Raw genomic sequence first — 26,409 nt, 5'->3', positions numbered from 1 at the left:
AATTGTGTTGGTGAGGGTGTGCGGCTGCTCATGTATGATTGTTAATGATTGACTGCTTGTGTGTCTGCCTGAGCATCCCCAACAGAGGAGCTTGATACTAGACCATATATTCACTACTCATGACAGGGATGGCCTGGAGCATGTATTGACGATTAGCATATGCTGGCTGGCCTAATATTTGGGTGGGAAGCAGGGCAAGGGGCCCCAAGATTTCATTGAGATGTCAATGGAGGCAAGTGTTAATATGTATGGTACCAATCATACAAAAGGGGACATATTTACTGAATAGAAGGGTTAAATGGTTTCTTTGCTAGTGTGCTCTAGTAGACTTAGCTTAAATATCTTTGTAGTACTACTTTTTTTATGTGGCCCCTTTTAAATCCCAAGCTAGGAGACCTAAAGTGTGGAGAGAAAGAATTAGGGCATTAGTATAGGCATACCTTGGAGATATTGTGAATTCTCTTCCAAACCACTATAATAAAGTGAGTTGTAGTCTTTGATGGTGGATGGTCTTGCCTTCACTTTCCAAAAAATGCAACACTTGTGAGGTGCAATAAAACCAAGTATGCCTGTGCTCAATAAAGTGAGAGTTGGACCTTTAGGTTCCTTCACTTGTGTGGCTGGGCTCTTTGCAAAATCCATTTGCACATCTGATGGCAGGGAGGGAAATGTTGGAATCTCCTGATTGGGTACTGGCCTAAAAGATTCTTAGTCCATCCCTTGCTCCTGTACCTGACACCTGTACTCCACTTTTGGAGGACAGGGAGTAAGAAAAGGAGTCTTTGAATAAAACAATTCCATCTACTTTTTTCATTGATTTGTAGATGAATATGGGAGGGGGGATGAGGATGGGGTTGAGGGTTGTACTTAAAAAATCTCTGCTCAATTATGGTTTCATGATGATTTGGATGGAGCTGCATCTGCATTCTTCACCCTTGTGTGGCCTCCAAGTTGATAAATTGCCCAAGGTTTTAATAATTGGGAAACTCTGAGCTGAGCATAGATGGCATTTTGAACTGTGTTGTATGACTTGGGTCAAGATTTAAACTCAAGAAATCCTGAGGCACCCATTGAGATTTAATATCTAGGACCCCTGTTGGCATTCCTCTCACTGAGCACGATCCACCCTCATCCTTGGGGAAGTATTATAAGCTTTTTTATTTGGAATTGCCCCATTCCAAGATTAGATTTAAGTTTTAGCCGGACCATGTTCAAGAATAGCTTACCTGATTCTGGAAATTGTAGCTTCTTACCTCCCTTAGGATTTCAGAAACTCTCTAACAACCCTTTTGAGAACCCCCAGTTCCCAGCCCCACAGAAGGTTGTCATCCCATTCCTCATCAACCTCTAAATTCATTTATTTTTATGTATTTGATTCCTTTTAGGAAGAAAATATCCACCCCCTTACAAGCATTTCTGGACGGCAGAGAGCTAATTTGGCCCAAGGCTGGGGGCTATGTTTTGTGTGTGTGTATAAATTTGCACTGAAGTCTTGTTTCAGAAACCAGACCACTGAGGAGAGCCTGCTGAGCTGAGGCCATGGCCTGCGTGGCTTGGGGAAATGAGTTGGTGGATACCTTCTGGGCTTTTGAACTTGCCCTTCCCCCGGTTCCCTCTCCCCCATGTGTCTGACCCTGTCTTACCCATTTCGAGTTCAAGCGGTGCAGCACCTCCGAAGCATCAATGCACACACCTGCTGTTGCTTTTGTTTTCTGGAAGGCATGTAGTTTCAACTTGTAACAAAAAATATTTGTAGTCTTCAATAAACTGTGGTATTTCTTTAGCTAACTCTGGCGTTCTTTCCGTGCATGTCTTACTGGACACTAGGATCCAATGTTGTGCAGTGGATGAAGGGTGGAGGGTGGCCTTTTCAATCAAACTCCAGCATAGCCATACTGGTAACTTTTCAGTATGGTGATTTTATGAAGGTGGGGGAGGGGAAACAGTCTCAGTTTCCAACCTGTTGATTGGTTGGTAAAGAAAGTTATTTGTAGAAAATCCCTGATTCTCCAAGCTTATTATAGCTCTTCACTTTTCATTCAGATCTTCCCCTTGCCTCTGACATAAGCAGGGGAGAAGGAAAAGAGGTTTAGTGTCATGTCATGGTGAAAGGTAGAAGAGATGGTGTTCAGAGCTGTTGTTGGGGAAGTATCTTCAAGGCTTAATTCCCACATTTGGTTCCCTCAGGCCAAGTAGCTGGTTGAGATTTGATAGAGTTTTGAGGGACCAGCTAGTTGATGACTCAGGCTGTGGAAACTGTGCTAGCCTGGAGCATTGTTCTTAGTCCCTTCAGGGATTGTGGATTATTAGTGTTTTGCACTTGTGGGCGTAGCTAATGATGTGTGGGGAAAGTTTGGTTAGACATCCTTGACTATAGAAATTCTCATCCCCACTCAATCCTACTAGTACATCACCAGCCCTTTGTTTACAGTTAACTTGCACAGTGAGACCACCATTCTTGGTTAATTGGAAACCCCGATGTTACTTTCTTTGTTCCTAGCCCTCTGGAGTAATTTTGTCCTGGGGATGTAACCAACTTTCCAAGGGAGAGAGTTGGTTCTTGGTTCTCCTCCCTGTTGTCCACATGGTGTTAGTATGATCATCATGTTTGGGAGTCGGTTATAGAAGGGGATTTTGACTCTTGGAAGGAAAACAAGAACTCGAGCCTGAGGAGCTTTCTAATAACTGGTAAAGGGTAGGTAGGGACCTCTAATGCTTACATTGAAGCTATTATGGCAACTACAAGGAGAAATCTCTTTTTCCCCCTGTATTTCCAGTCCCTTTAGCCAATATCCAACTTAAAGCCTCTGGACTATAAGCTGGTTTTTAGCTAGTCCAGCCTCTGAAAAGAATGAGACCAAGTAGGGGCACATTGAAACTAAATTGCTCCTTACCACCCAGTTTGAGAGTCAAGTTAGCCATTTCTTCCATTTGTGTGGGATGACCAAGGGGTGTCAGCAAGCTGTTTGAGTCTTTGCAGTAAAATTCAATCATTATCTCATTTTCCTAAAACATGTTCTATTTATATCCTGTCTATTCCACTTTACTCAAACCTTCCATACAAACCTCATTAGTGGAGCCTTTTCCATACAAAAAATAAGCTAGTTTTTTCAAGTTAGGCCAACTACCGGTGATTTACCAGGTGGGCTCCCGGGATTTGAAAAAGGAAGGGGAAGAATACTTGATCGGGTCATATATTGCCCCTGTCTTTTACTTTTGTGCCTAGAAAGTATAGAGTTGATACTTTGAACACGGGGAAGTATTTTCTCATGCTTGCTTTCTGTAGTTCTGTTCTTTTTCCTAGTTGGTGTTTGCTCCTCCCTGGAACTATCTGGACTTGTGATGTGGGAGGGGTTTCCAGGTTAAGATGCCACTTCTATTGGGAAGATTCTAAAGTGGCTGTCTAAGGTGGGCTTAACTTTTGATGGCTGCCTTTGTCCTAGACATTGGGAGGATTTGGGTTCTGGAGTTTGAAGGGGGATTGCTGCTGGATTGCGGGTGAATGGAGGATTCTTCATTTGTGATTTGGTCACTTCAGTATAGTGTTTCTAAAAAATTCTTCTGTCAAAGTAATCCTAACAGCAAAGGAGAAGGCTCCAAGGACATAGACTAAAATACAAAGTTCTTCTGGAGTTTCATTTTATCTCAATTTATGAGAACTAATACATCTTTTAAAATCATGCTTTAAGTTCCTAGTTAAATTTGAGTTACTTTACCTCAAATCTTCGCATACAATTTTAGTAAGATAAGATGCTGGATTAGCTTACCTGATGGCTTTTTTCCTCTATCCTTGACCTTTTGCCCCAGGAGGTAGACTACGTGTATTTCAGTTTAAGGAGTATAAATTAAAATGAGGAATTGTATTACTTTGGTTTCCTTTAAGTTGTAGTGGTGGTAATGAGTTTTTCAAAAGGAAACATGCAAGTTGTTAGAGTATGGATTGAAGCCTTTATCTCATGGAGAAGCTAAAGTTGTAAACTAGAATAACATTTAGGTTTTGTGCTCCACCGAGACTGCAGGAGATAGCCTATTCCTATATGCCTTCCTTACCTCCTATCCCTTAAAATGCGTAGATGGATCTTCATCTTTATGCCAGCTCGTAAGTATACAGCTTAGAAGCTCCAAAATTGGAGAAGCTGTGCTAAGTGAGCTGAAGCTTTGAGAATAAAAGTACTTTTGGAGGTGGAATTGAACTGCTTCTCGAGTACTTACCTTATGCTGTGAAAGCATGAATTTTGAGCCCAGGAGTGTCTCTTCATGAACAGAAAAAGAGCCAGATTACCTGTCTTCTGGAGCAGGACTGAGTGAAGTTTGGGTGGATTGATTTGAAATGGACAATATAAGTGTAATACATTCCTTTTGGGCTTTGCTTACAGAGGTGTTTTGAAAACTTATGTACTAGTGAGTTTTGGCTATTTCCCCTTGTCCCTCCAAAACCAATTCACCTCACTCACACATACACTCAGTACACACCTGGAAAGGACAAGAGAACCCTTAGCCAGCCTTTGTGTCATGAGCTCTTATCCCTCAAGACTGACCTGAAGCTGGAAAAACAGACCAAAATTCCCTTGCCGTGCTATAGCTAGAAAGACTTCACATGTCACTCACCACCTCCCAGGGAGAGGGATCAGGCAGCTAGCTGAGCTAATCCTCCTATCTGTTTCCTCCTCCCTCAGGTGTATCAGTCACCTCCAGTAACACGGGCGTGCCAGATATCTCGGGTTCTGTGTACTCCAAAACCCAGGTAGGTGCCTGGCTCTGGATAGAAGTGGAAAAAGAGAGATGGACATAGAGAAGATGGAGTTGCATTGATAGAAGTGAGCAGGAACAGCCCTAACAACCTGTGAGCAGGTGTCAGGAAACCCATTCTACTAGAAAATGAATCATCTTTAGACTTTAGTTTCTCGAGGAAGCTCAAATTTATTCTTTAGGGAGGGAGAGAACAAATGAGAAATGTCATAGGAAGGTTGAAAAATTGTAATGTGTCATGTGATTTATTGTGTAACTGGTCCTTAACCTACACACAACCAACCTTTTCATAACTTTCAAAGAGAATGAATATGGAATGAAGGAAAATAAGTTCATTCCCTTCTTTGTAAGTATATCTACAATAAAGAGTGGGAAAGGAGTGGGCAAAGCCCAACTCAGTAACTAAAGTGAAGCATTTGAATTATCCACAGATTTGTATTTTGTTTGTTTTTTCTCCCACCATAAATAATTTAAAGTTTGATACAAAGTATTAGGAGTTATGGTGGAGTGCTTCATGGCCAAGACCTTTAACACTAAAGATAACTCAGCATTTCTTTTGAAAAAAATCTATGGAGTTCCTATTTCTACCCAATTCCAGAGATAGGGGTGCTAAGGAGTAGTCAGCAGATTTCACTATGTTTGTATATGACAGATTTTACAAAGTGCTTTCACATCCAGCCTCTCATTTGGTCCTTACAACTAAAAGGTTGATAAGCATCCGTTTTATATATAAGAAAACAGGCTTAGAGAGTAATTTTCTCAGGATCACACAGCTTTAAAGCACAGAGCTGAGCCTGAGACTTGAATATCTGACTTCAGGTGCAGCATTCCTTCTAAGACACGATGCTGCTTTTTGAGGGTGGGAAAGCTTGGGCTCAAATCCCAACCTCTCACTTGCTGATCCCTTTTACTCTCTCCTCCCATCCTCCTGGATAGCAATCCTTTGAGAAACAAGGTTTTCATTCCGGTACTCCTGCTGCCTCCTTCAACTTGCCTTCAGCCCTAGGAAGTGGGGGGCCCATCAATCCAGCCACAGCTGCTGCCTACCCACCTGCCCCCTTTATGCACATTCTGACCCCCCATCAGCAGCCGCACTCCCAGATCCTTCACCATCACCTACAGCAGGATGGCCAGGTAATAGCCCTCCCTCTCTCCTTTCTCTTCCTCTTCCTTCTTATCCCTTAAAACTGCCTTCCCTTTCCTTTTCTTACCCTTCCTCACCACCACCTCCACCCAATCCTCCCCAGCGCCAGCCATGGGCACACAGCACATTACAGACACAAGCGCACATAACACAAGTGGCCGGCAAAGGAGATGTCAGAGAAGGGGCCAGACTGAAACCTAATTCTGCCCAATTCCTTTGGTGCCTTTCTCCTCCACCTCCTCCCATATCAGTTTTCCTCATCCCATCAGACCTGGGTCACACCTTCCCTCTTACCTCTCCCAGCCCTCCCCCTTCCCTCACATTATAGCTTTCCCTTCTAATAATGGTGGAGTTCTATTGTCAAAGTTTGTCCCTTTATTTTCCATATATCCTGGTTCTGCCTCAGCTACCATATTTGCAGATGATTCTCTGTTGCCAGCGCCAGCAGGAGGAGCAGGTAATGAAACTGAATGATATGCTTGAACCCACTTCTTTTCAGTCCCCATTACACCTCCACAGCCTTAGGGAATTTGAGAAAAGTTTGCACGATCACAAATCGGGATACACAAACATAAACACCTTGCTGAGCTCTCTGGCCTCCCATTCCTCTCTTGTCCTCCCCTCCTCAATGCCCTCTTTCTTTCTGCCCTTCCCCAACTCTGGGAACACTTGGTTACTGGAATGGAAAGGATTCTTGGGGCAGCATCTGAAGCCTGGGGCCTCAAGACTGTCTCTCCACCTTGCCTGTAATGGGCTCACAGATATGATACATGTGGCGGGTGGGGAGCCATGAGGTGGTACAAGTGACCTCTCCTCCACCATAGCTGGCTGGGGAACTGGAATAAGAGCTTCTTTGCTCTCAAAGGCAGCTTTCCAAATGAAGCCTTCCTGGGGATCAATGAAAATGAAATCACTTGTGATCACTCATCTCCAAGAGGCCATAATTCTCTCTAGAGAGTTGCCTTTTCTCAGAGCAGGGGGATGAGGAGAGGAGAAGGTACAACTGAAAATGAGTAGAACTGATTCTGAAGGTATCTTGCCCTCTTTTCATCTTTCCCCTATTTAAAGGGTGTTTTTTTGGCACTTTTTGTTTGTGTGTTTTTTTGTTTTGTTTTGGTCAGAGGTGCTTTAGCAGCCATATAAACCAAATTTTCTGTGGTTGAGAAGTTTCAGAATAGTTTCTAAGCAAGGGGAATGGGAAAGCAAGATGATTTCCAAATCTCCACCTGAAGATGTCACAAATTTGTCACACTAACTAGACACCTTTTTCCTCCCCATCATCCTCCCATTCCCCTGCAGACGGGCAGCGGGCAACGTAGCCAGACCAGCTCCATCCCGCAGAAGCCCCAGACCAACAAGTCTGCCTACAACAGCTACAGCTGGGGGGCCAACTGAGGCCCTGACCCTCTCTTCCTGGTCCCATCTTCTGAGAGGGCTTCTCAGCCTGGCAACTATGGAAACAGCATCAAAGAGAGGAATGTGGAGGGGTTCCGCTGCCCCACCCTCACCCCCAGTGGCCCACCCCATGCCTCAGCTTCATGTCTGTTCATTCCCATACCATCCCCCACTCTGTTGTATGTATTATAGGATTTGTATTTTCACTCCCCTCCCCCTTCCTTTCCTCCTTCCCCCTTGCATTCAAGATTATGAAACTTTGCTGTGGGCCTACCCTTCCTTTTCCTCCTGTTCACCCTGGTGGTGTATGGGTGAGGTGGGGAGGGGGGAACCCCCAAATATATATCAGCCCAACAGCCCTATGTCTCCTCCTTTATTATTAGGAAGCAAAACAGCAACAAAAAATGGCGTCATGAATATGAACAGCATTGTCAGATGGATTAGTTGAAGTGTTTTTTTTTTTTGTACTGTGTCTTCAAATTTAATGGATTAATGTGTCTTGTATATATAAAAAGAAAACATCTACCTTCAGCCTCTGCCCATTCTTGCTCCGTCTAGGACATCCTCAGTCTCGCGGATGACCAGCTTGGTGAATAAGTATTACTGTACCAACTGGGCCTCTTCTAGCAGGCCCCGAAGGCAGTGGAATAAAATGAAATTTTCATCCTTTAAGAACACCTCTGACCTTAATGATTTAGTACTGTGCCCTTGAGGGGATTCTCTTCCCTTCTCCCCTAAGAATTTCACAGCCTGTTGCCTGGAAAGAACCACCTCAAATCTTCATTTCCTTAAAAAACTGCTACATATACAGCAGATTTCAGGCAGTAAAGGGAGTGGGATAGTGGGTATTGGGTGGAAAGGGAGAGGATTAAGAAGGAGCTGAAAGAAATGCCTTTGTAAAGTCAAAGTATAATTTAGCTGGGTCCAAGCAAGTGAATTGGAAAGTAGGGCAATGTGCACTGTGTGCTGGCAAAGCTGAAGTTTGGGGCCAAATTTTCCTAGGAATAGTTCTTGCTGCTTGAGTGCTTTCATTTTCCATAGTTATACCCAAACCCCTGAAAAGGAGTCTAGAGGAAGGCCAGGGATGAGATTGGGGTAGGGGTGCAGGAGGGAGTGGCTTTGAAAGCCATGAATGGTAGGAAAAGGGGGAACCTAGAGCCCCAAATTATTTCTCTTCCGAGACTCTTCACTAGATTTCCCTTGGTCTGTCACAAAGCATTTATTCTGCTGGTTGTAAAGCCTGCATAGAAAAATTAAAAGAATATGGTTATGACAAGCTCCTTAGCTGGAGAGATGAGATTAAGTGCATGTGTCCCCATGTCTAACTCTATTAAAGTCTGGGGAATTCAGTACTAAAGGAGCTTGATAAAATATTTTGTCCATCCCACTTAGACTTCACTGAGGTCAGTCAAGAAACAGGTCCGAGGAAGGGACAAGGTGGTTTCAGATGGAGGACTGATCGTCCACGGATGTGGTGTACCGGCGGTGAGGGCGGGCGTGGGACCGTTTCATTTGTGCGGATGGGCTGCCGTCTGGCGGCTTTATCGGCACCAGAGATCCCTTTTTGGAGAGAAATACCTTATTGGGCCGGGTTGGTCGGCAAGAAGGAGAATTGGCTTAGGATACAGGTGATCATTGGAAGATGAAAATTCAGGACGCCCACAACCAGAAAATAACAAACGAACTGCTGCTGTAAAATGAAAGCCTTTCGAATTTGAGAGGCCCGTCTGCCCCGCCCCCTTCGCGTCCTGCTTACGGTCATTTTACGACAGGGTGTCGATCGCAGGTTTGCTTTCCGGCAGCGTGAGCTGACTCTTCGCTTAATTTCCGACGGCGTAGCGCAGGCTGTCCTCCCGGCGTGAATGGGCCTCAGGTGGGATTCGGAGGTTCGAATCCCAATACGGGAATGAGCCTCTTTGACCTCTTTCGGGGCTTTTTCGGCTTTTCTGGACCTCGGAGGTGAGAATGGATCCGGGTCGGACAAGGGAGGGGGGTCTTCTGAGGGGAGCTTGACCTATGACACCCTATATTTGGAAAAACATCCTCTATCTCCACTCCTTCAACTCCTGTGGAGAGAACAGAAGTCACAACATTGAACACTTACCCCGCGACAGTAACTAAGGCGGTCGTTAGGAGGAAAAGCAACAGCTTAAGCCTTTCTCCAGTCTGGAGTGATGCAACAGGGCCTGGGCGGGGAAGACGGTGGGGCTTTGGGGTAGAGGACAATGAGCAAGTGAGCAGGACCTTGGGAGAAGGGAGGGGCTGGGAGACACTGAAGAAAAGCCGAGGGGAGGTGTTTGGGAGGAGTCGCAAGGTGAGGACTACCTGATTAAAAACAATACCCCGATGGCCAGTCTTCTAATCCTCACATCAGCTCCCCAGACACCTGTTCTTGTTCCACTTTGCCACCCATGAGTTGATTTTATGGTTTAAGGAGTGAGTGCTGAAATTTTGGTGGCCAATCTGCCTCCACCCCAGCCACAGAGATCCCTTTTTTGGAGGGATGACTCGAGATGAAGATGAGGATGAGGATGAAGAAGAAGGAGGAGCCACCTGGGGCCCTGGGAGCTCGAGGTTTGAGGGTCCCCAGCCCCCTGAGGAATTTGGCTTCGGCTTCAGCTTCACCCCTGGAGGAGGGATGCGTTTCCACGACAACTTCGGCTTTGATGACCTAGTACGGGATTTTAATAACATCTTCAGCGAGATGGGGGCCTGGACCTTGCCTTCCCGTCCTCCTGGTGTGTGGCTGCCCCTGAGGGAGAACCTATGGTTTCTACTGGGTTGGTGGGTGAAATAAAGAAAATAGTTGGGGGGTGGGAAGTGTGAGAAGACTGATAATTTCAAGGGGGATTAAAAGATCCCAAGTCCTTTCCCTCCCCCAGCAGCCATACACTTGCCATCTTCCTGCAGAACTTCCAGGTCCTGAGTCAGAGACACCTAGTGAGAGATTGCAGGAGGGACAGACGCTTCGGGACTCAATGCTTAAGTATCCAGATAGTCACCAACACAGGATCTTTGGGGGGGTCTTGGAGAGTGATACAAGAACTGACTCTCCAAAACCAGCACCAGACTGGGGCTCCCAGAGACCTTTTCATAGGGTGAGTACATCTGAGCCTGAAATGAAAGCCTGTGGGAAACACCTAATAGAGTGCAAAAACTAAAATCTTTGTTGGACTCTTAACAGACTTGGGTGAAATACTGGGCCCCCCACTATGAATATTTATCTGTTTCCGATATTAAGCTTCTTGTAGTATTTTCTTTGGGGGGAAATAGGAGTTCTGCTTTTTCTTTAAAAAAACAAACGAAACTCTGGTCTGTGTGATTCTTGGACAAGGCAGGATTATTGGGGGAGGTCAGGAAAGTAACAGTTCATTAAGGCTTTTTTTAATTTACCATCCCCACTTTTATTTTATTTTTTTCAATCCTCACGCAAGGATATGTCTTTATTGATTTGAGAGAGAGGGGGAGAGGAAGAGAGAGGAACATCAGTACTGGTAGGTTGCCTCTGCACACATCCTGATGGGGGATCAAACTTGCAACCTGGGTATGTGACCTGACCTGGAATCAAACCCAAAGCCCTTCATTGCAGGGGATGACACTCCAACCAACTGAGCCACACCAGCCAGGGCAGAAAGGCTTTTTTTGGTAGAAGGATACATAAAACAGCTAAGAAAGAGGGAAAATGAGTAAATAAAGCGATCTTGAATAGGATTATCTCTTCTGGGTAGAGGCGGTTTTGGAACTTGGGAATATTTTGGGTTCTGTGACTCAAGTTTCAGATTGAAAGATGTCATTTCATCTCCTTTGGCTTCTTCTGCAGTTTGATGATATGTGGCCTGTGACCCCCCATTCTAGAGCCAAAGAGGACAAGGGTGAGTCTGGAGAGGACATTTACCAGCCCTCTGTTCTTCAGAAGTTCTCTCTCCCTAAAGTTTCTTCCTGACACACTGGTTCCTTAGACTCTTTCTTTCCTGTTTCTTCTCTCTGTCCTTCTAGATCTTGATTCCCAGGTTTCCCAGGAGGGCCTTGGCCCAGTTCTGCAGCCCCAGCCCAAATCCTATTTCAAGAGTGTCTCTGTGACCAAGATCACTAGGCCAGATGGGGTGAGTTGGGGAGAGGGGTAAAAGGAACTGTGGCTAAGGATGTTTTGGACAGAGGGATCTTTGTAAAGAAACCAGGGACCTCACCTTTAGTGATGTTAAGGATATTTGTGGGGCTTCTCCTTGTAGACAGTAGAGGAACGCCGGACTGTGGTGGACAGTGAGGGCCGAACAGAAACCACAGTAACCCATCAAGAAGCAGATGGCAGTCCTAGAGATGGTAAGTGAAGAGTATGAATCAAAGTGATCCATCTTTTAATTCCTTGGAAAAGGAAAACCCTTACTCTTCTACCTTTTAATGTTATTCCCATCCTTTGCCTCTGCCTAGCCACTTAGTGTGTCTGTGTATCACTTTCTTTCTTAGATCCAGAGTCACCAACAGTTCCAGCCCTGGATGATGCCTTTTCCATCCTGGATTTATTCCTAGGTCGTTGGTCCCGGTCCCGGTCCCAGTAGCCTTGTTAACCCTCAGAGGCCTTCATGTTCTTCCCACCTCCCACCCTTTTCTCACCATCAATGGGCTTAGCTTCTCCTCCTGCCACCTCAGGGCCTTGGTGTGTGGAACAGTGAATTGGGGGCATGTCAGTATGTCATTCATGCAAACTGACCAATAAAACCTTTATTTATGCTAATTTCTTGGTTTTGGTTTTGTTAAGGTTGTTCCACTTTCTAGCACCATCCAGGGTTTCCTAAATTATCTTGGCCCAAAACCTTCTCCATGTTTCTTAATTTTTTGTTCTACTTCCAAAACCTGATTTGATAAGTAAAGATCAGGTACCAGTAGAAAATAATTTTCCTCTTGGAGGAGATAGGATATGTAGAGATAATCCCAAGAGAATTTCCAGACATGGATGCATCAGATTCCAAAAAAAGCAAGAGTGTTTGGAATTGTAGGGGAAACTGCTTTCCTTGGTGTGGGATCACTTTGATTGGATAGCTCATGGGATCATGTAAGGAACTACATGGGCAAATATTTCTTCCTTTACTGGTATGCTCTTATTTTTTTATATATGTTAGATAAGCTGTAATTAAGCACAGCATTATGGATCTTTTTCTCATTAAAAAAGTTTTTAGCACTATGGCTTTGAGGAGCAGATCTTCAGATTTAATTACCTCTTTCCTCTGGAAATCCCATTAAAATGAAAATAAAGTATTTTTCTAAAGATATATATATATGTAACAAGAACAAAGGAGAGGGAATATAGTAATGGAATTTAGTCTTTCATTCTTTGTTATCTTTTGATTTATTGTAGCCAAATTTATCTTTTCACTTATGCTTATTATTTATATTTTTAGAAATCTCTCTTAACCCAAGCTTAAAAGGATACTCTCCTTTATTATCCTCTACGGGTTCTATAGTTTGGCTTTTTACATTTAGGTTTTTAAATCCACCTGGAATTTATCTTCCTATATGATATGAATCAGGGAACCAATTTTATTTCCATTTGAAAACATACATAGTCATATATATGTACAAATATTACAAATACACATACAGGTAACATATATATCCCTGTGTCTTTCTATTCTCTCCCCCCCTATATATAGATATATATCTATGTTTATAGATATATATCTGTAGATATAGATATATAAAAGACTAATATGCAAAGTGTCCCCTCCAGAGTTTGACCGGGAGACCGATTGCTCGCTATGACATGTGCTGACCACCAGGGGGCAGCACAGAACGAAGGAAGACCCCGGCCGGCAGCCGGAAGGCCCTGATTGGCCCTGATAGCTGGCCAGGCCTAAGAGACCCTACCCGTGCATGAATTTCATGCACTGGGCCTCTAGTATGTGTGTGTGTGTGTGTGTGTGTGTGTGTGTGTATACATACATACATATATATATACGCACACACACACTTTATTGATTTCAGAGAGGAAGGGAGAGAGAGAGAGAAATATCAATGATGAGAGAGAACCATTGATCACTGCCTCCTGCACGCCCCCTACTGGGAATTGGGCCCACAACCCAGCCATGTGCCCTGGGACTCGAACTATGACCTCCTGGTCCATAGATCCACACTCACCCACTGAGCCACACTGGCTGGATTCTATTCTCTTTTATTAATCTAGTAGTCTATCTTTGTGCCCATATCACACTTTTTTGTTATTGTTGTTGTTAATCCTCACCTGAAGATATATTTTCCATTGATTTTTAGAGAATGGAAGGAAGGGAGGGGGAGATAGAGAAAGAAACATCAATGTGAGAGAGACACATCGATTGGCCCTTGACCGGAATCAAACACTTGACCCTTCAGTCCGGGAGCTAACGCTCTAACCACTGAGAAAAACTGGCTAGGGCCATTTGGTTGATTCTTGTATGTGCTCTGACCAGGGCGAAGCTCTAACCAACTGAGCTATGCGGCCAATGAGCCATATCACGCTTTTAAATACTATAGTTGTATTTAGTAGAACAAAGGCCTCCCACCTTTAAAAAAAAATTAGAATGTAGTTGATTTTTGTTGTTGCTGTTGTTAATCCTCACTGGAGGGTATTTTTCCATTGCTTTTAGGGAGAGGGAGGGTGTAAGAGAGAAACATCGATGTGAGAAAGACACATTGGTTGCCTCCTGCAAGCACCGTATTGGAGCTGGGCATCGAACCTGTGACCCTTCGGTGTGTGGGCTGATGTTCTAACCACTGAACACACCGGCCAGGGCTCCGATTGATATTTTTAATCAGCCTGTTAGAGTACCACCGTAGGCACAAATGGAGCCAGAGATTACCAGACATCTGTGGGCAGTCTCCAGCACGAAGGATAGAGATTCATACAAACAAAAGAAGTAACTTGGAAGAAACATATTATACAGAAAGATGAAAATTTAGCAAGAACACAAGTCTTTAATGTCCTTAGGAATATGAGATGATATATCCCTAAAACCAGGACAGAAGGCTATAAAAGATAGACAGGCCCTGGCTGGTGTGGCTCAGTTGGTTGGGCATTGTTCAGTGCACTGAAAGGTTGCCAGTTTGATTCCCAGTCAAGACACAGGCCTGGGTTGCAGTCCTGATCCCTGATAAGGGGCATGCAGAAAGCAGCTGATCAATGTCTTATTCTCACATAGATGTTTTTCTCTCTCTCCCTCTCCCTCTCAAAAAAAAAAAAAAAAAAAGATAATGGAGCATTGCCTTTTTAAATACTAAAGAAAAATTATTTCCATTCTAGAATTTTATACTCAAGTAAACTATGATTAAATGTGGGGGTATAATAGACACCTTTAGACACTAAAAGGGTATTATCAAAAACCTATACAATCAAACCTCAGTTGTCAAACATCTCCCATTTTGAACAATTCACTTCTCAACCTGACAACCCTTTCATGCTGATATGATCAGTGACGTGTCTCTCAAGCGACAAAGGAGAGAATTATCAAGTATGAGTCAGTTTACCGCTAAACCTCGGGTTGTTAACATCTCAAGAAATTGTGCTATGAATATTTTTGGGTTTTTTGCTTTTGTTGCTGCTGATTATTAAATTTTTATTTTTTTACTGTACATTTCATTTCCTTTTTGTTAAACTTTCATTTATATTTCATGTCGTTTTTGTTTTTAACGTGTTTATAGATTAAATAGCACATTAGAGCTGAAACCGGTTTGGCTCAGTGGATAGAGCGTCGGCCTGCGGACTGGGGGGCCCCGGGTTTGATTCCGGTCAAGGGCATGTGCCTTGGTTGCGGGCACATCCCTGGTGGGAGGTGTGCAAGAGGCGGCTGATCGATGTTTCTCATCGATGTTTCTAGCTCTCTATCCCTCTCCCTTCCTCTCTGTGAAATATCAATAAAATATATTTTTAAAAAATAATAATAAAATATAAATAAATAGCACATTAGACATGTACTGCATATAAGAGATTAAAATGGGATAATTGGGGATCTGGAACCAATTAATTCACTTTACATTATTTCTAATGGGAAAAAACGATTTGGTTTTGAACAACCTTTCAGAATGAATTAAGTTAAAGAACTGAGGTTCTACTCTACTAAACATTACATTTAATGGTGCTTTTCCAACTAAGATTAGAAATACAAGATATCTGCTCTTACCACTGTTATTCAACATTGTACTGAAAGTTCTAGCTAGAGAAAGACATGGTATGGAAAGGAAGAAGTAGAACTGTATTTATAGGTACCATGAGCTTATGTGTAGAAAAAATATATAAGGAATCAACAACAAAAATATTACTAGTAGCACCCGGCCGGTGTGGTTCAGTGGTTGAGCATCGACGCATAAACCATGGTTCAGGTACATGCCCAGGTTGAAGGCTTGATCCCCAGTAGGGGATGTGCAGGAGGCAGCCAATCAATGATTCTCTCTCATCATTGATGTTTCTATCTATCTCTCCCTCTCCCTTCCTCTCTCTGAAATCAATAAAAACATAAAAAATACTTTTAAAAAATTACTAGCAGTAATAACAGTATAGCAAGATTTCAGGATATAAGATAAATAAAAAATTTGTATTTTTATAGGCAACAATCTGAATATGAAATTAAAGGAACAACTTCATTCATATTAGCATAATAAAGAATAAAATAGTCCTAACTGGTTTGGCTCTGCGGACTGAAGGGTCCCAGGTTCGATTCCGGTCAAGGGCATGTACCTTGGTTGCGGGCACATCCCCCGTAGAGGGTGTGCAGGAGGCAGCTGATCGATGTTTCTCTCTCATTGATATTTCTTTTTTTTTTTTTAATATATTTTATTGATATTTTACAGAGAGGAAAGGAGAGGGATAGAAAGCTAGAAACATCGATGAGAGAGAAACATCGATCAGCTGCCTCCTGCACACCTCCCACTGGGGATGTGCCCGCAACCAAGGTACATGCCCTTGACCAGGATCGAACCCGGGACCCTTCAGTCCGCAGGCCTATGCTCTATCCACTGAGCCAAACCGGTTTCGGCTCTCATCGATATTTCTAACTCTCTATCCCTCTCCCTTCCTCTCTGTAAAAATCAATAAAATATATTTTAAATAAAAGAATAAAATAATTTTGAAAAAGTGCAAGAGCTGAACATTGTAAACTATAAAAATTGCTGAGGTAGCCGAAACCAGTTTGGCTCAATGGATAGAGTGTCAGCCTGCGGACTGAAAGGTCCCAGGTTCAATTCCGGTCAAGGGCACGTACCTTGGTTGCGGGCACATCCCCAGTAGGAGGTGTGCAGGAGGCAGCTGATCGATGTTTCTCTCTCATCAATGTTTCTAACTCTCTATCCCTCTCCCTTCCTCTCTGTAAAAAACCAATAAAATACGTTAAAAAAAAAAAAAAAATTTAAAAAAAGTTGCTGAGGTAATTAAAGAAGATTTAAATAAAAGATATGGAACACTTAATATTGTTAAGATAGCAATTCTGCCCAAATTTATCTATAGATTTAATGCAATTTCTATCAAAATCTTAGCAAATTTTTTTGTAGAAATTGACAACCAGTTTCATCTATCCCTACCACTAGTTAACTCTGTTCAGTGTATCCATTGTTTAAAACTGGGTGACTCATCCTGCCACATGGTTGTTCAGTGCCTCGTCTGATAGTTGCTTTCTAGTGGGCATTAGTCTATGATACAAAGATCTTCATACTTCAAGACTACTCCTGTGTGGAACCTCAGAGGGAAGGCGGGTGGGAAGAGATCAACCATCTATATGCATAACCCATGGACACAGACAATAGGGTGGTGAAGGCCTGGGGCAGGGGGTAGGGATGGGCTAGAAAGAGTCAATGCACTGGGGGTGGGGGGCAGGGGGGAACATATGTAATATTTTCAATAGTAAAGATTTAATTATTTTTTAAAGACTACTCCTATAGGTCCATTGGCATCTCATCCTCAGACCTTCTTGTCCTTGATCTTCACTTTGAAGATAAGTGGAGGCTATTTGATTTCTATCCTAGATTAATGTAATTAATTTCCAGGTCTACATACATTACCTGTTAAGGACCTTCTCTTTCCACACCAAGTGGATGACCAGATGTACTGTCCAGATCTCTTCACTGGGAGGATTTTCCCTCACCACTGGGGTTGCAATGTGGCAGTAATATTTGGCTTCTATCTACATACGAAGCTTACACTTTTTCCTTCTCTGATTCCCCCTCACAAGGGATCCTTGCTATAGACTGAATGTGTCCTGCCCCCCAAATTCATATGTTGAAACTTAATCTCCAATGTGATGGTATTTTGAGGTAGGGCCTTTGGGAAGTAATTTGGTCAAGAATCAGATTAGTTCCCTGATAAAAGAGACCCAAGAGAGCTCTCTCGCCCCTTCTGCCATGTGAAGACACAGCGAGAAGATGGCTGTCTATGCATCAGGAAGTGAGCCTTCACCAGCCACTAAATCTGCTGGCCCCTTGATCTTGGACTTCCCAACCTACAAGCTATGAGAGAGCAATTTCTGTTTGTATAAGTCTGTGGTATTTTGTTATACCTACCTGAGTGGACTAAAACCATCCCCAAAGGGTCATAGGTGTGAGCAGAGGAGGAGGTGCCAGGGTAAGATGTGAATGATAGGAGAGTCTGGGCCACTTGCTTTTCAGCTTCTGGGCCTCTGACTTTCAGCTTATGCCAGATCCCAAAGATGCCACTTCCATACAAAAATGTGTTCTTTCGCCCTAACCGGTTTGGCTCAGTGGATGGAGCATCGGCCTGCAGACTCAGGGGTCCCAGGTTCGATTCCGGTCAAGGGCATGTACCTACCTTGGTTGCGGGCGCATCCCCAGTGGGGGGCGTGCAGGAGGCAGCTGATTGATGTTTCTAACTCTCTATCCCTCCCCCTTCCTCTCTGTAAAAAATCAATAAAATATATTTTTTTTAAAAAAAAGTGTGTTCTTTCTGGGCCCAGCCTTCCTAATGACATGGAGGATCTGACTAGGTTCAGTTTGTGTTGGGCAATTCTGGCTGTTTGGTCATTTGATGAACAGTAGTCAATTGCTCTGTCTTTATTGGAACCCAATCACACTCCCAGAATTGCTTTTCAAATGGTATGTATTTCTGTGCTACAGCTCCCATGGCTTTGCTCCAGAGCTGTAGGGGTCTACATTAGGGCTCGCCAAACCATCTTTTCCTTCCATGGATATCTTAGTCTCATAAGGTGTGTGGAGTCCATATGGCTGCAGAGACATTTTTTACTTTTGGTCCCACTTAAAAGTTGACAGCCTTTAGTGTGAGCTAGTAAATTGGTCAGAGTTGTATTCTCTCTCTCTCTTTTTTAAATCCTCACCAGAGAATACTTTTCCATTGATTTTTAGAGAGAGTGGAAGGGAGGGGGAGAGACAGAGAAAAACATCCACGTGAGAGAGACAATCGATAGCTTGCCTCCCATACACACCCCAACCAGGCCAGGGATCGAGCCTGCAACAGAGGTATGTGCTCATGATTGGAATTGAACGTGGGATCATTCAGTCTGCTGGCTAACACTCTATCCACTGAGCCAAACCTGTTAGGGCTGGATTTACTCTTTGGTTAATTTTATGGTAAATCACTGCCACCTGCCATGATCTATTCCATTTTTTGTAGGAGCCAAGCTGTTGGTATAAAAGGGGCCACCTCTCCTGTAGTCTTTTTTTTTTTAATTGATTTCAGAGAGGAAGGGAGACGGAGAGAGAGAGAGATAGAAACATCAATGATGAGAGAGAATCATTGATCGGCTGCCTCTTGCTTGCCCCCCACTGGAGATAGAGCCTGCAACCCAGGCATGTGCCCTGGTCAGGAATCTAACTATGACCTCCTGGTTCATAGGTCGAAGATCAACTTCTGAGCCTGCCTGGGCTCTCCTGTAAGTCTTTGAGGGTGGTGCTAATCTCTTCCATTTTTCCTAGGATGTGATAGTTTTAAATTTTTATTATTTTGGTGTGGAGCAGTTTTAGGCCTCCAATTGGCCTTCATCACTTACTCCATGAGTCCAAAAATCAAACTGAGTGTTCTGCAACATCAAAGGATATCCATTTCAATTGCATGATATATGTGTATATGGGGAAGTGACTACTGGGTGGATCCATGGTTTCAGTGAACCAGACCTGAACTGGGACTCCATTGATTATCTGAGCCCTTATGCCCCGACTCTAACAAAGGACCATGTATAATTTTGGGTTGTCAACTATCAGTGTTAATTCAGATCCTAGTTGTAGAATTTCCACTCAGCCAGCTTCCTGTGGTTCTGGATAGTGTCTGTTTTGTCTTTTAGTTGTAGTTTTGATATTGTTGTGCGAGGCAGCAGTTTAGGTGTTTACCTATGCCGCCATCTTGCTTTTCTCTCCTTGTCCTGGCATTTTTACCTTCCTTAGTGTGGGCCATCATTTTCTCCAAACCTAGGACCATCCTAGAAGGGTATTCACCCCGTATTTATATTCCAGGGATCTTACCAGAGTTTAAATCCTACGTCACAGGAGGGTGCTCCTATATCAATAACTTTTTTAAAAAATATATTTCATTGATTTTTTTTTTTTTTTTTTTTTTTTTTTTTTTTTTACAGAGAGGAAGGGAGAGGGATAGAGTTAGAAACATTGATGAGAGAGAAACATCGATCAGCTGCCTCCTGCACACCTCCTACTGGGGTAGTGCCTGCAACCCAGGTACATGCCCTTGACCAGAATCGAACCTGGGACCTTTCAGTCCGCAGGCTGACGCTCTATCCACTGAGCCAAACCGGTCAGGGCTCAATAACTTTTTCCATATTTAACTTTATGTCCCACCTCCTTTGATCCAGCACTCTGGGTATCCAGTTCCATGTATGATGTTACCAAATTCTGCAGGTACAAACATAATAGCCAGATCTTGGAAACCCCTTTAGCATATATTCCTTCTCTTAGTGCGTCAGACATCCTCTTTGGAGCTTTGCTAGAATTTGATTCTTGTTTTTGGTCCTATTGCCAGGGAAACAGGTGGAAATAGATCCTTACAGGGGTGGGAACCTTATTTCTGCCAGGGGCCATTTGGATATTGTTAACATTATTCGCAGGCCATACAAAATTATCAACTTATAAATTATCCTGCTATATTTGGTCAAACATTTAATTCACCCCTAATGCCTTGGCAGGGCCAGACCAAATGATTTCTCAGTCCTTATATGGATGTTCACCACCCCTGTTTTAGGGGGTGAGCATTGTCTTGTAAAGCACCTGCAAATGAGGATTAACTACCTGCAACTTGCATTTTAAGAAATGGCTCAGATAAGAGTTCTTGAAGAAGACCAGGTGTTTGCCTCTCAAAGATACAGGGGAAGAAATGTAAGCTCCACTTAGAAGGAACTGGGTTTCATAAAGTCAACTATCTATAAGCCTTTTGAGTTGAATACAGGAGGTTTGGGGAAGGTAAAAGGATTTAGTGGGCTTTGATGTTTTGGAACCACACCTCTGGCCCTATAAAGACTTTATTTGTAAAACAAGGACAGTGGTGCTTTTTAAAAATATATATATATTTTATTTTATAGAGGAAAAGAGAAGGGAATGATGAGAGAGAATCATTGATCAGCTGCCTCCTGCATGACCCCTACTGGGGGTCGAGCCCGCAACCCGGGCATGTGCCCGTGAATGGAACTGAACCCGAAACCCTTTAGTCCACAGGCCAACACTCTATCCACTGAACCAAACCAGCTAGGACAAAACAGTAGTTTTTAATACCCCCACGACTGCAAATGTTAGCAAAGGACTGACAAATTCATTCATCCATTTTTGGAATGTTTCTTTACATTTGGTATAGATTTTTTTCAGACTCTGTAGAAATTTCAGAGAGATCTAGTTTACTGCATAGCTGAGGGTCATTTTTGACAGCCACAAAGGCTTGGCTGTATGGAAAAGGCATGTTGATCTCAGGAGACTTCATCCTCCATCCACTTCCCTTGGGAACAGCAAAAACAGGTCTAGCTGCAGGATAGTATTTTTTTTTAAATATATTTTATTGATATTTTTACAGAGAGGAAGGGAGAGGGATAGAAAGCTAGAAACATCGATGAGAGAGAAACATCGATCAGCTGCCTCCTGCACACCCCCCACTGGGGATGTGCCCGCAGCCAAGGCACATGCCCTTGACCGGAATCGAACCCGGGACCCTTCAGTCCGCAGGCCGACGCTCTATCCACTGAGCCAAACCAGTTTCAGCTGCAGGATAGTATTAAACTCAATGGTGCCATTAAATGGTGCCAAACCTCTCCATTGCCCACTTTATTGTGGGACCAGGCTGTGTTGTGAAACAAGCTTGAGGGACTCAGGGTCAACTTTCTCCCAGTTGGCAAATACGCATCCCAAAAGGAGTGACTACTATGTACTATGTACTATGGCCTGGTTCCCCACCTACCGAGAGACAGATACATTCTGAGCCAAGACTTGAAAGCATCTCTGCTAGTCTCTGGGCTGTCCAGTTGTCTGAGAACCACAGCAGGCAGGTTCGCTATCGCCCAGGAAATACCCAGGGTGTAGAATGCATATCCTGTACTCAGAAGGCAGACTTACTAGTGATCCCGGATTCCATTCCGGTCAAGGGCATATGCCTGGGTTGCAGGCTCCTCCCCCGCCCGGGCCCTGGTCAGGGCCTGTGCAGGAGGCAACCAATCGATGTGTTTCTATCACATCAATGTTTCTCTCTGTCTGTCCTCTCTCTCTCTCTCTCTCTCTCTCTCTCTCTCTCTCTCTCTCTTTTTTTTAAGTATATTTCTTTATTGATTTCAGAGAGGAAGGGAGAAGGAGAGAGAGAGAGAGAGAGAAACATCAATGATGAGAGAGAATCATTGATTGGCTGCCTCCTGCATGCCCCCTATTGGGGATCGAACCTGCAACCCAGGCATGTGCCCTTGGCTGGAATCGAACCCAGGACGCTTCAGTCCGCAGACTGACGCTCTATCCACTGAGCCAAGCTGGCCAGGGCTTTCCCTCTCTCTTCTACTCTTTCTAAAAGATCAATGGAAAAATACCCTGGGGTGAGGATTAACAAAAATAAATTAATTAATTAATTAAAGCAAGGAGATCCAGAATTCCAAGAATCTCACTCAAGTCCACCCAATGCAAAACGAGAAGCCAGTAGGCACCATGGCCCCTGTTGGTACTTAGAAAGCATCAGGGTTTGCAAGATGGTGCTGGGTGGACTTCTCTGTCAGCAGAGGAAGAGGCTACTCCTGAGAGGAAAGGGCACGAAAGACGGAGAAGACAAGGGCACCTGGGCAAACTCCAGGCTCTGGTCATGCAGAGCCTGCTTACATGGGGACATTCTCTCGTTATCTCTATCCTCTCTGTGCACGTGCATACACACTAGCTGCTGTTCCAGAGCTGAGCTAATTGGTTTTAAAGTCTTTTCCTTATCTTTTCCCCTGGTAGACATATAGTGAAGTAGCAGTGTGCCTATGCAAACGGAGAGAGCGGTGACCAGAGACAGGGTGTCCTCACCATGGTTCATATTCAGCTCCTGGCAGAAGTCAAGGGCTGGTTCCGGATCCGCAGCCTCCTGGCCCGACAGTGCCTGGCAGAGTTTCTGGGTGTGTTTGTGCTCATGGTAGGCAGGGAAATTGGGGGAAGGTAACAGAAGGTGGGCAAAAGCTGGTGTTTATCTCTGGTGTTCTTATCTCTTTCTCCCGGTCTTCTTTCCTTTCAGCTATCCATCATTTCTCTTTCTGCCCTCCTCTTGTCTCTTGGATTCCTCTCCTACTTTCTGATTTTCATTCCTCTCCCTTTCTTTTTTTTTTTCATTGTCTAAAGTTTACATGTCTCCTTTTCCCCAATTGACCGCCCCCCCCCCCCCCCCGCGAATTCCTCTCCCTTTCTTAACTTTTTTTTTTCACTTCTCCCATTTATTTTCCCTTCCCTCGGTCTGTTTTCCTTCCTTCCTTGCTGATCCCTCACATTTGTTCATAGTTCACCTCTCTTGGCCACTCTCCTCATCTTCCCAGTCTCTCTCCCCTGTAGGTCCACCAGGCTCTCTATTCCTGGTTCTCTGCTCCTCATCTTTCCTCTTCCCACCAGCTCATCACCCAGGGGGCTGTGGCCCAAGCTGTCACCAGTGAAGAAACCAAAGGCAACTTCTTCACCATGTTTCTGGCTGGCTCTTTGGCTGTTATGGCAGCCATCTACGTGGGTGGTAATGTCTCAGGTAAGGAGGGAGGGGTCTGATTATTAGACAGGTAGGATATGCATGTGAGTGTGGATGTATGGTTATCGTGAAAAGGTGACTCATGGACATTATCTTTTTGAGCTTGATCAGTGCCCTGGACTGAGATATACCTTTGGTCCAGTCCAGCCCCTCCCCTTTCCACATCTCTCCATCCCTCTTCCTCACATTAACTCTCCGCTCACTTAGAGATCTGTGGCAAGGTATGAAGGGTAAGTGCTATCCTCCTGTGTTTCCCACCTGAAGCCCTCTGGGGTTCCCCTTTGCTCAAGACCTCACCTGCCATCACCCAGAAGCACAAAGCACGTGTGCCTGGCTGGAGCCTTGAGACACAGCACTGTAGGGGAAAGAGCAGACAGTCCCAGGTTCAAACCTTGGCTTCACTCTGGGACCTTGACCAGTTGCTTAACCTGGAGCCTCACTTTCCTAATTTATACGCTGGGAATGGTCACATCTGTCTTAAGAGTTGTGGGGAAGAGTAGCAAGGTTACCTGGTGAGTGCCTGGCAGTGACACTTAATGGATGTTGGTTGTCTTTTCTTGACCCTTGAAGGGGCTCACCTGAATCCAGCCTTCTCCCTGGCCATGTGCCTCCTGGGACGCCTCCCCTGGGCCAAGCTCCCCATTTATTCCGTGGTGCAGTTACTGTCTGCTTTCTGCGCCTCTGGAACCACCTACGCTCTCTACTATGGTAACAGAGGGAACAACTTTTGGGGTGTCTGTGTGTGGGCAGGGGTGCCTTGGAATGGTTTTGAATGAGGAAGATGGGAATCCTGAATGTCCCCCTCCCCTGCAGATGCCCTACAGAACTATACAGGTGGGAACCTGACAGTGACTGGCCCCAAGGAGACAGCTTCCATCTTTGCCACCTACCCTGCTCCCTATCTGTCCCTGAACAATGGCTTCTTGGATCAGGTAGGTGTGAGGGGCAGACCTGGTAGTGACCTTTGTCCCTGACCTCTGGCACTATAGCCTATTGTTAAGTCTCTGGGTCAGATGGGATGTGGGATTAGGTCTGTCTTTGCACTACCCCCCACACCAGCTGCCTGTATTGGACAAAGTCAGATGACATAGGGTGGTGGCCTGTACTGTTTGGGTGAGAGAGGGCAGATGGAATATCTGCCAGCTGATCGGAATCTTTTGCATCTGTCCACACTAAGGTTCTGGGAACCGCGGTCCTGATTGTGGGGATCTTGGCCATCCTGGACACACGGAACAAGGGAGTGCCTGCGGGTCTGGAGCCTGTGGCAGTGGGGCTTTTGATCCTGGCCATTGGGTTATCCATGGGTGCCAACTGTGGATACCCACTCAACCCTGCCCGGGACCTGGGCCCACGGATTTTCACCTACGTGGCTGGCTGGGGCCCTGAAGTCTTCAGGTGCGAGACAGCCTCCCCTGGTGCTGTCCCTCCACTCAGCCTCCCTGTGCCCCTGGGTTCCCAGCCTAAATATTCTCCTCTTAAACCGTTTTTAGCTTTTTAGTACTGTGTTCCTCCTCTAAGCCCCAGTCCTCCCTTTTTCTCTGCCCCATCCCCCAACCCTTTTCACTGAAACAGTGAGGTTTAGAGGTGGTGTTCTGGGATGCATATGACCTTTTTGGGTATTCGTGACCTCATCAACAAAACAGGGATATTCAGATAATTACCTAAGGCAAGAGGCTGGACGAAGCTCTCCTGGGGACTCCTCCTCTCTAAGTGTTTTGCTTTGGTGCCAAGACACCCTTTTCCTTTTCCTGGTGTCTGTCACCCCAGGATCTGCTTAAGGGAGTTCTCTTGTTACTGCCTCCAGTCCTTTGGGGGAAGACTGGGGGAGTCACCCCTGGTATCTCCCTTTTGTCCTTCTCTTACAGGGCTGGTAATGGCTGGTGGTGGGTGCCTGTGGTGGCCCCTATGGTGGGGGCCACCCTTGGCACAGCCACTTACCAACTTCTGGTGGCTCTGCACCACCCTGAGGATTCAGAACCAGCTCAGGATCTAGTACTTGACCAATATAAAGACTTGGAAACTCCTGCCTCAACTCAGATGCCTCAGCAGTCCTACCTCCCTCATGGACACTGAAGAGGGCCAGAGACCCAGACCTGGAGACACGACATTCTTTCTCTTTACTAAGGCGCCAGGCCCTGGGCAGCTTCTGTGTTTACTCATTTAAGCATCGCTTCCTCCTAAACTGGGGAGGATGCCTGGACAGGAAGACCCGGAGGAGCTTAAGGTCCGTCTTCATCCGCTCTTCCCACAGCCTGTTTTGGGACCCTGCGGGTTTCCAGGAACGTAGTTCCTCAATGTGGCCGCCAGAGGGTGCGCCCCCTGGAAGCCGGACTGGGGAAGCCGCAGAAATGTGCAGGGTGGTGGGGACTTCCTCCGAAGCTTGGTCCCACTGTCTGACTCCCAGTTCCCATAACCTCAGCACCTCCGCCCCTGCATTCAGCTCCCCCCTCCTCATAGAAGGTACGGGGTGGAGGGGAACTGCCTCCACCAAGGCGGGGGGGGGGGGGGGGGAGCGGAGGCGGAGGGCTGGCAGTGGAACACAGCCATCCAAGCGTCCCGAGATCGGGAGGGAGAGCGAGGCGAAGAAGCGGAGGCATCCCCGATACGGAGACATTCGGGCTGTGTCACTCAAGGACGGGGTGCCACACAAGGAGCGGAGCCGGGGCGAGAGGAGAGGACACAGGGCTGCAGGGGAGGAGCGCAGGGTGGAGGAGGACAGGCCTGAGGGACATTCTCTCCACTGCTTCCCGGCTCTCATGCCCACCCCGAAGGAGACGCCTTTTAGCCGAGAAGACAGCTTTCCCAGCTCCCCTCTCCGTATAAAACAAATCTCAGAACCGTCTCGGCTCCTGAGTGTTTCATGGATGCTTCGGAGGCCGGATGGAGATGACAGTGGGCGGGGACGCGTCCGCGTGCGGCGTGGCCTCGAGGGGGTTAGGACCCCCCCTGCCCAGCACAAAGATGG

The 26,409-nt window shown here is 45.2% G+C and overlaps 3 protein-coding genes across 39 annotated transcripts in view; all 3 read left to right on the top strand.

The window, feature by feature from the left end:
* Positions 1 to 7,958, top strand: part of UBAP2L (ubiquitin associated protein 2 like) — a 44,045-nt gene extending 36,087 nt beyond the window's left edge. For 11 of the 33 annotated variants that reach the window (XM_080649046.1, XM_080649040.1, XM_080649043.1 and 8 more), the window contains one exon: positions 1,386 to 1,783. In XM_080649046.1, coding sequence (XP_080505172.1) covers positions 1,386 to 1,435 — 50 coding nt within the window. In that variant the 3' untranslated portion in view covers positions 1,436 to 1,783. Of the gene's footprint in view, positions 1 to 1,385; positions 1,784 to 4,676; positions 4,745 to 5,685; positions 5,884 to 6,299; positions 6,351 to 7,192; positions 7,820 to 7,846 lie in introns of those variants that run through there. The other 22 variants (XM_080649029.1, XM_080649052.1, XM_080649024.1 and 19 more) reach the window with 4 other exon arrangements.
* Positions 7,959 to 9,070: 1,112 nt separating this feature from the next.
* HAX1 (HCLS1 associated protein X-1) lies at positions 9,071 to 12,020 on the top strand. Of its 5 annotated transcripts, none has more exons than XM_080649018.1 (7): positions 9,071 to 9,247; positions 9,767 to 10,026; positions 10,199 to 10,386; positions 11,109 to 11,160; positions 11,285 to 11,391; positions 11,518 to 11,608; positions 11,753 to 12,020. In XM_080649018.1, exons 1-7 carry the CDS (start codon positions 9,195 to 9,197, stop codon positions 11,842 to 11,844), a joined length of 843 nt encoding a protein of 280 aa, XP_080505144.1. In that variant the 5' UTR covers positions 9,071 to 9,194; the 3' UTR covers positions 11,845 to 12,020. The 5 variants fall into 5 exon arrangements, with proteins under 5 accessions (XP_080505144.1, XP_080505145.1, XP_080505146.1 ...); XM_080649019.1 differs by having other exon boundaries at positions 9,079 to 9,247; positions 9,773 to 10,026; XM_080649020.1 differs by having other exon boundaries at positions 9,079 to 9,247; positions 9,767 to 9,962; positions 10,171 to 10,386.
* AQP10 (aquaporin 10) lies at positions 11,537 to 26,279 on the top strand. Its single transcript, XM_080649017.1, has 7 exons — positions 11,537 to 11,608; positions 22,676 to 22,850; positions 23,318 to 23,444; positions 24,015 to 24,152; positions 24,258 to 24,376; positions 24,622 to 24,839; positions 25,310 to 26,279. Exons 2-7 carry the CDS (start codon positions 22,746 to 22,748, stop codon positions 25,515 to 25,517), a joined length of 915 nt encoding a protein of 304 aa, XP_080505143.1. The 5' UTR covers positions 11,537 to 11,608; positions 22,676 to 22,745; the 3' UTR covers positions 25,518 to 26,279.
* The last annotated feature ends 130 nt before the right edge of the window (positions 26,280 to 26,409 follow it).

The sequence above is a fragment of the Plecotus auritus genome (assembly GCF_963455305.1).
Source record: "Plecotus auritus genome assembly, chromosome: 12".
In the NCBI taxonomy this organism is placed as follows: domain Eukaryota; kingdom Metazoa; phylum Chordata; class Mammalia; order Chiroptera; family Vespertilionidae; genus Plecotus; species Plecotus auritus.
This window is presented reverse-complemented; position numbering and strand designations above follow the sequence as displayed.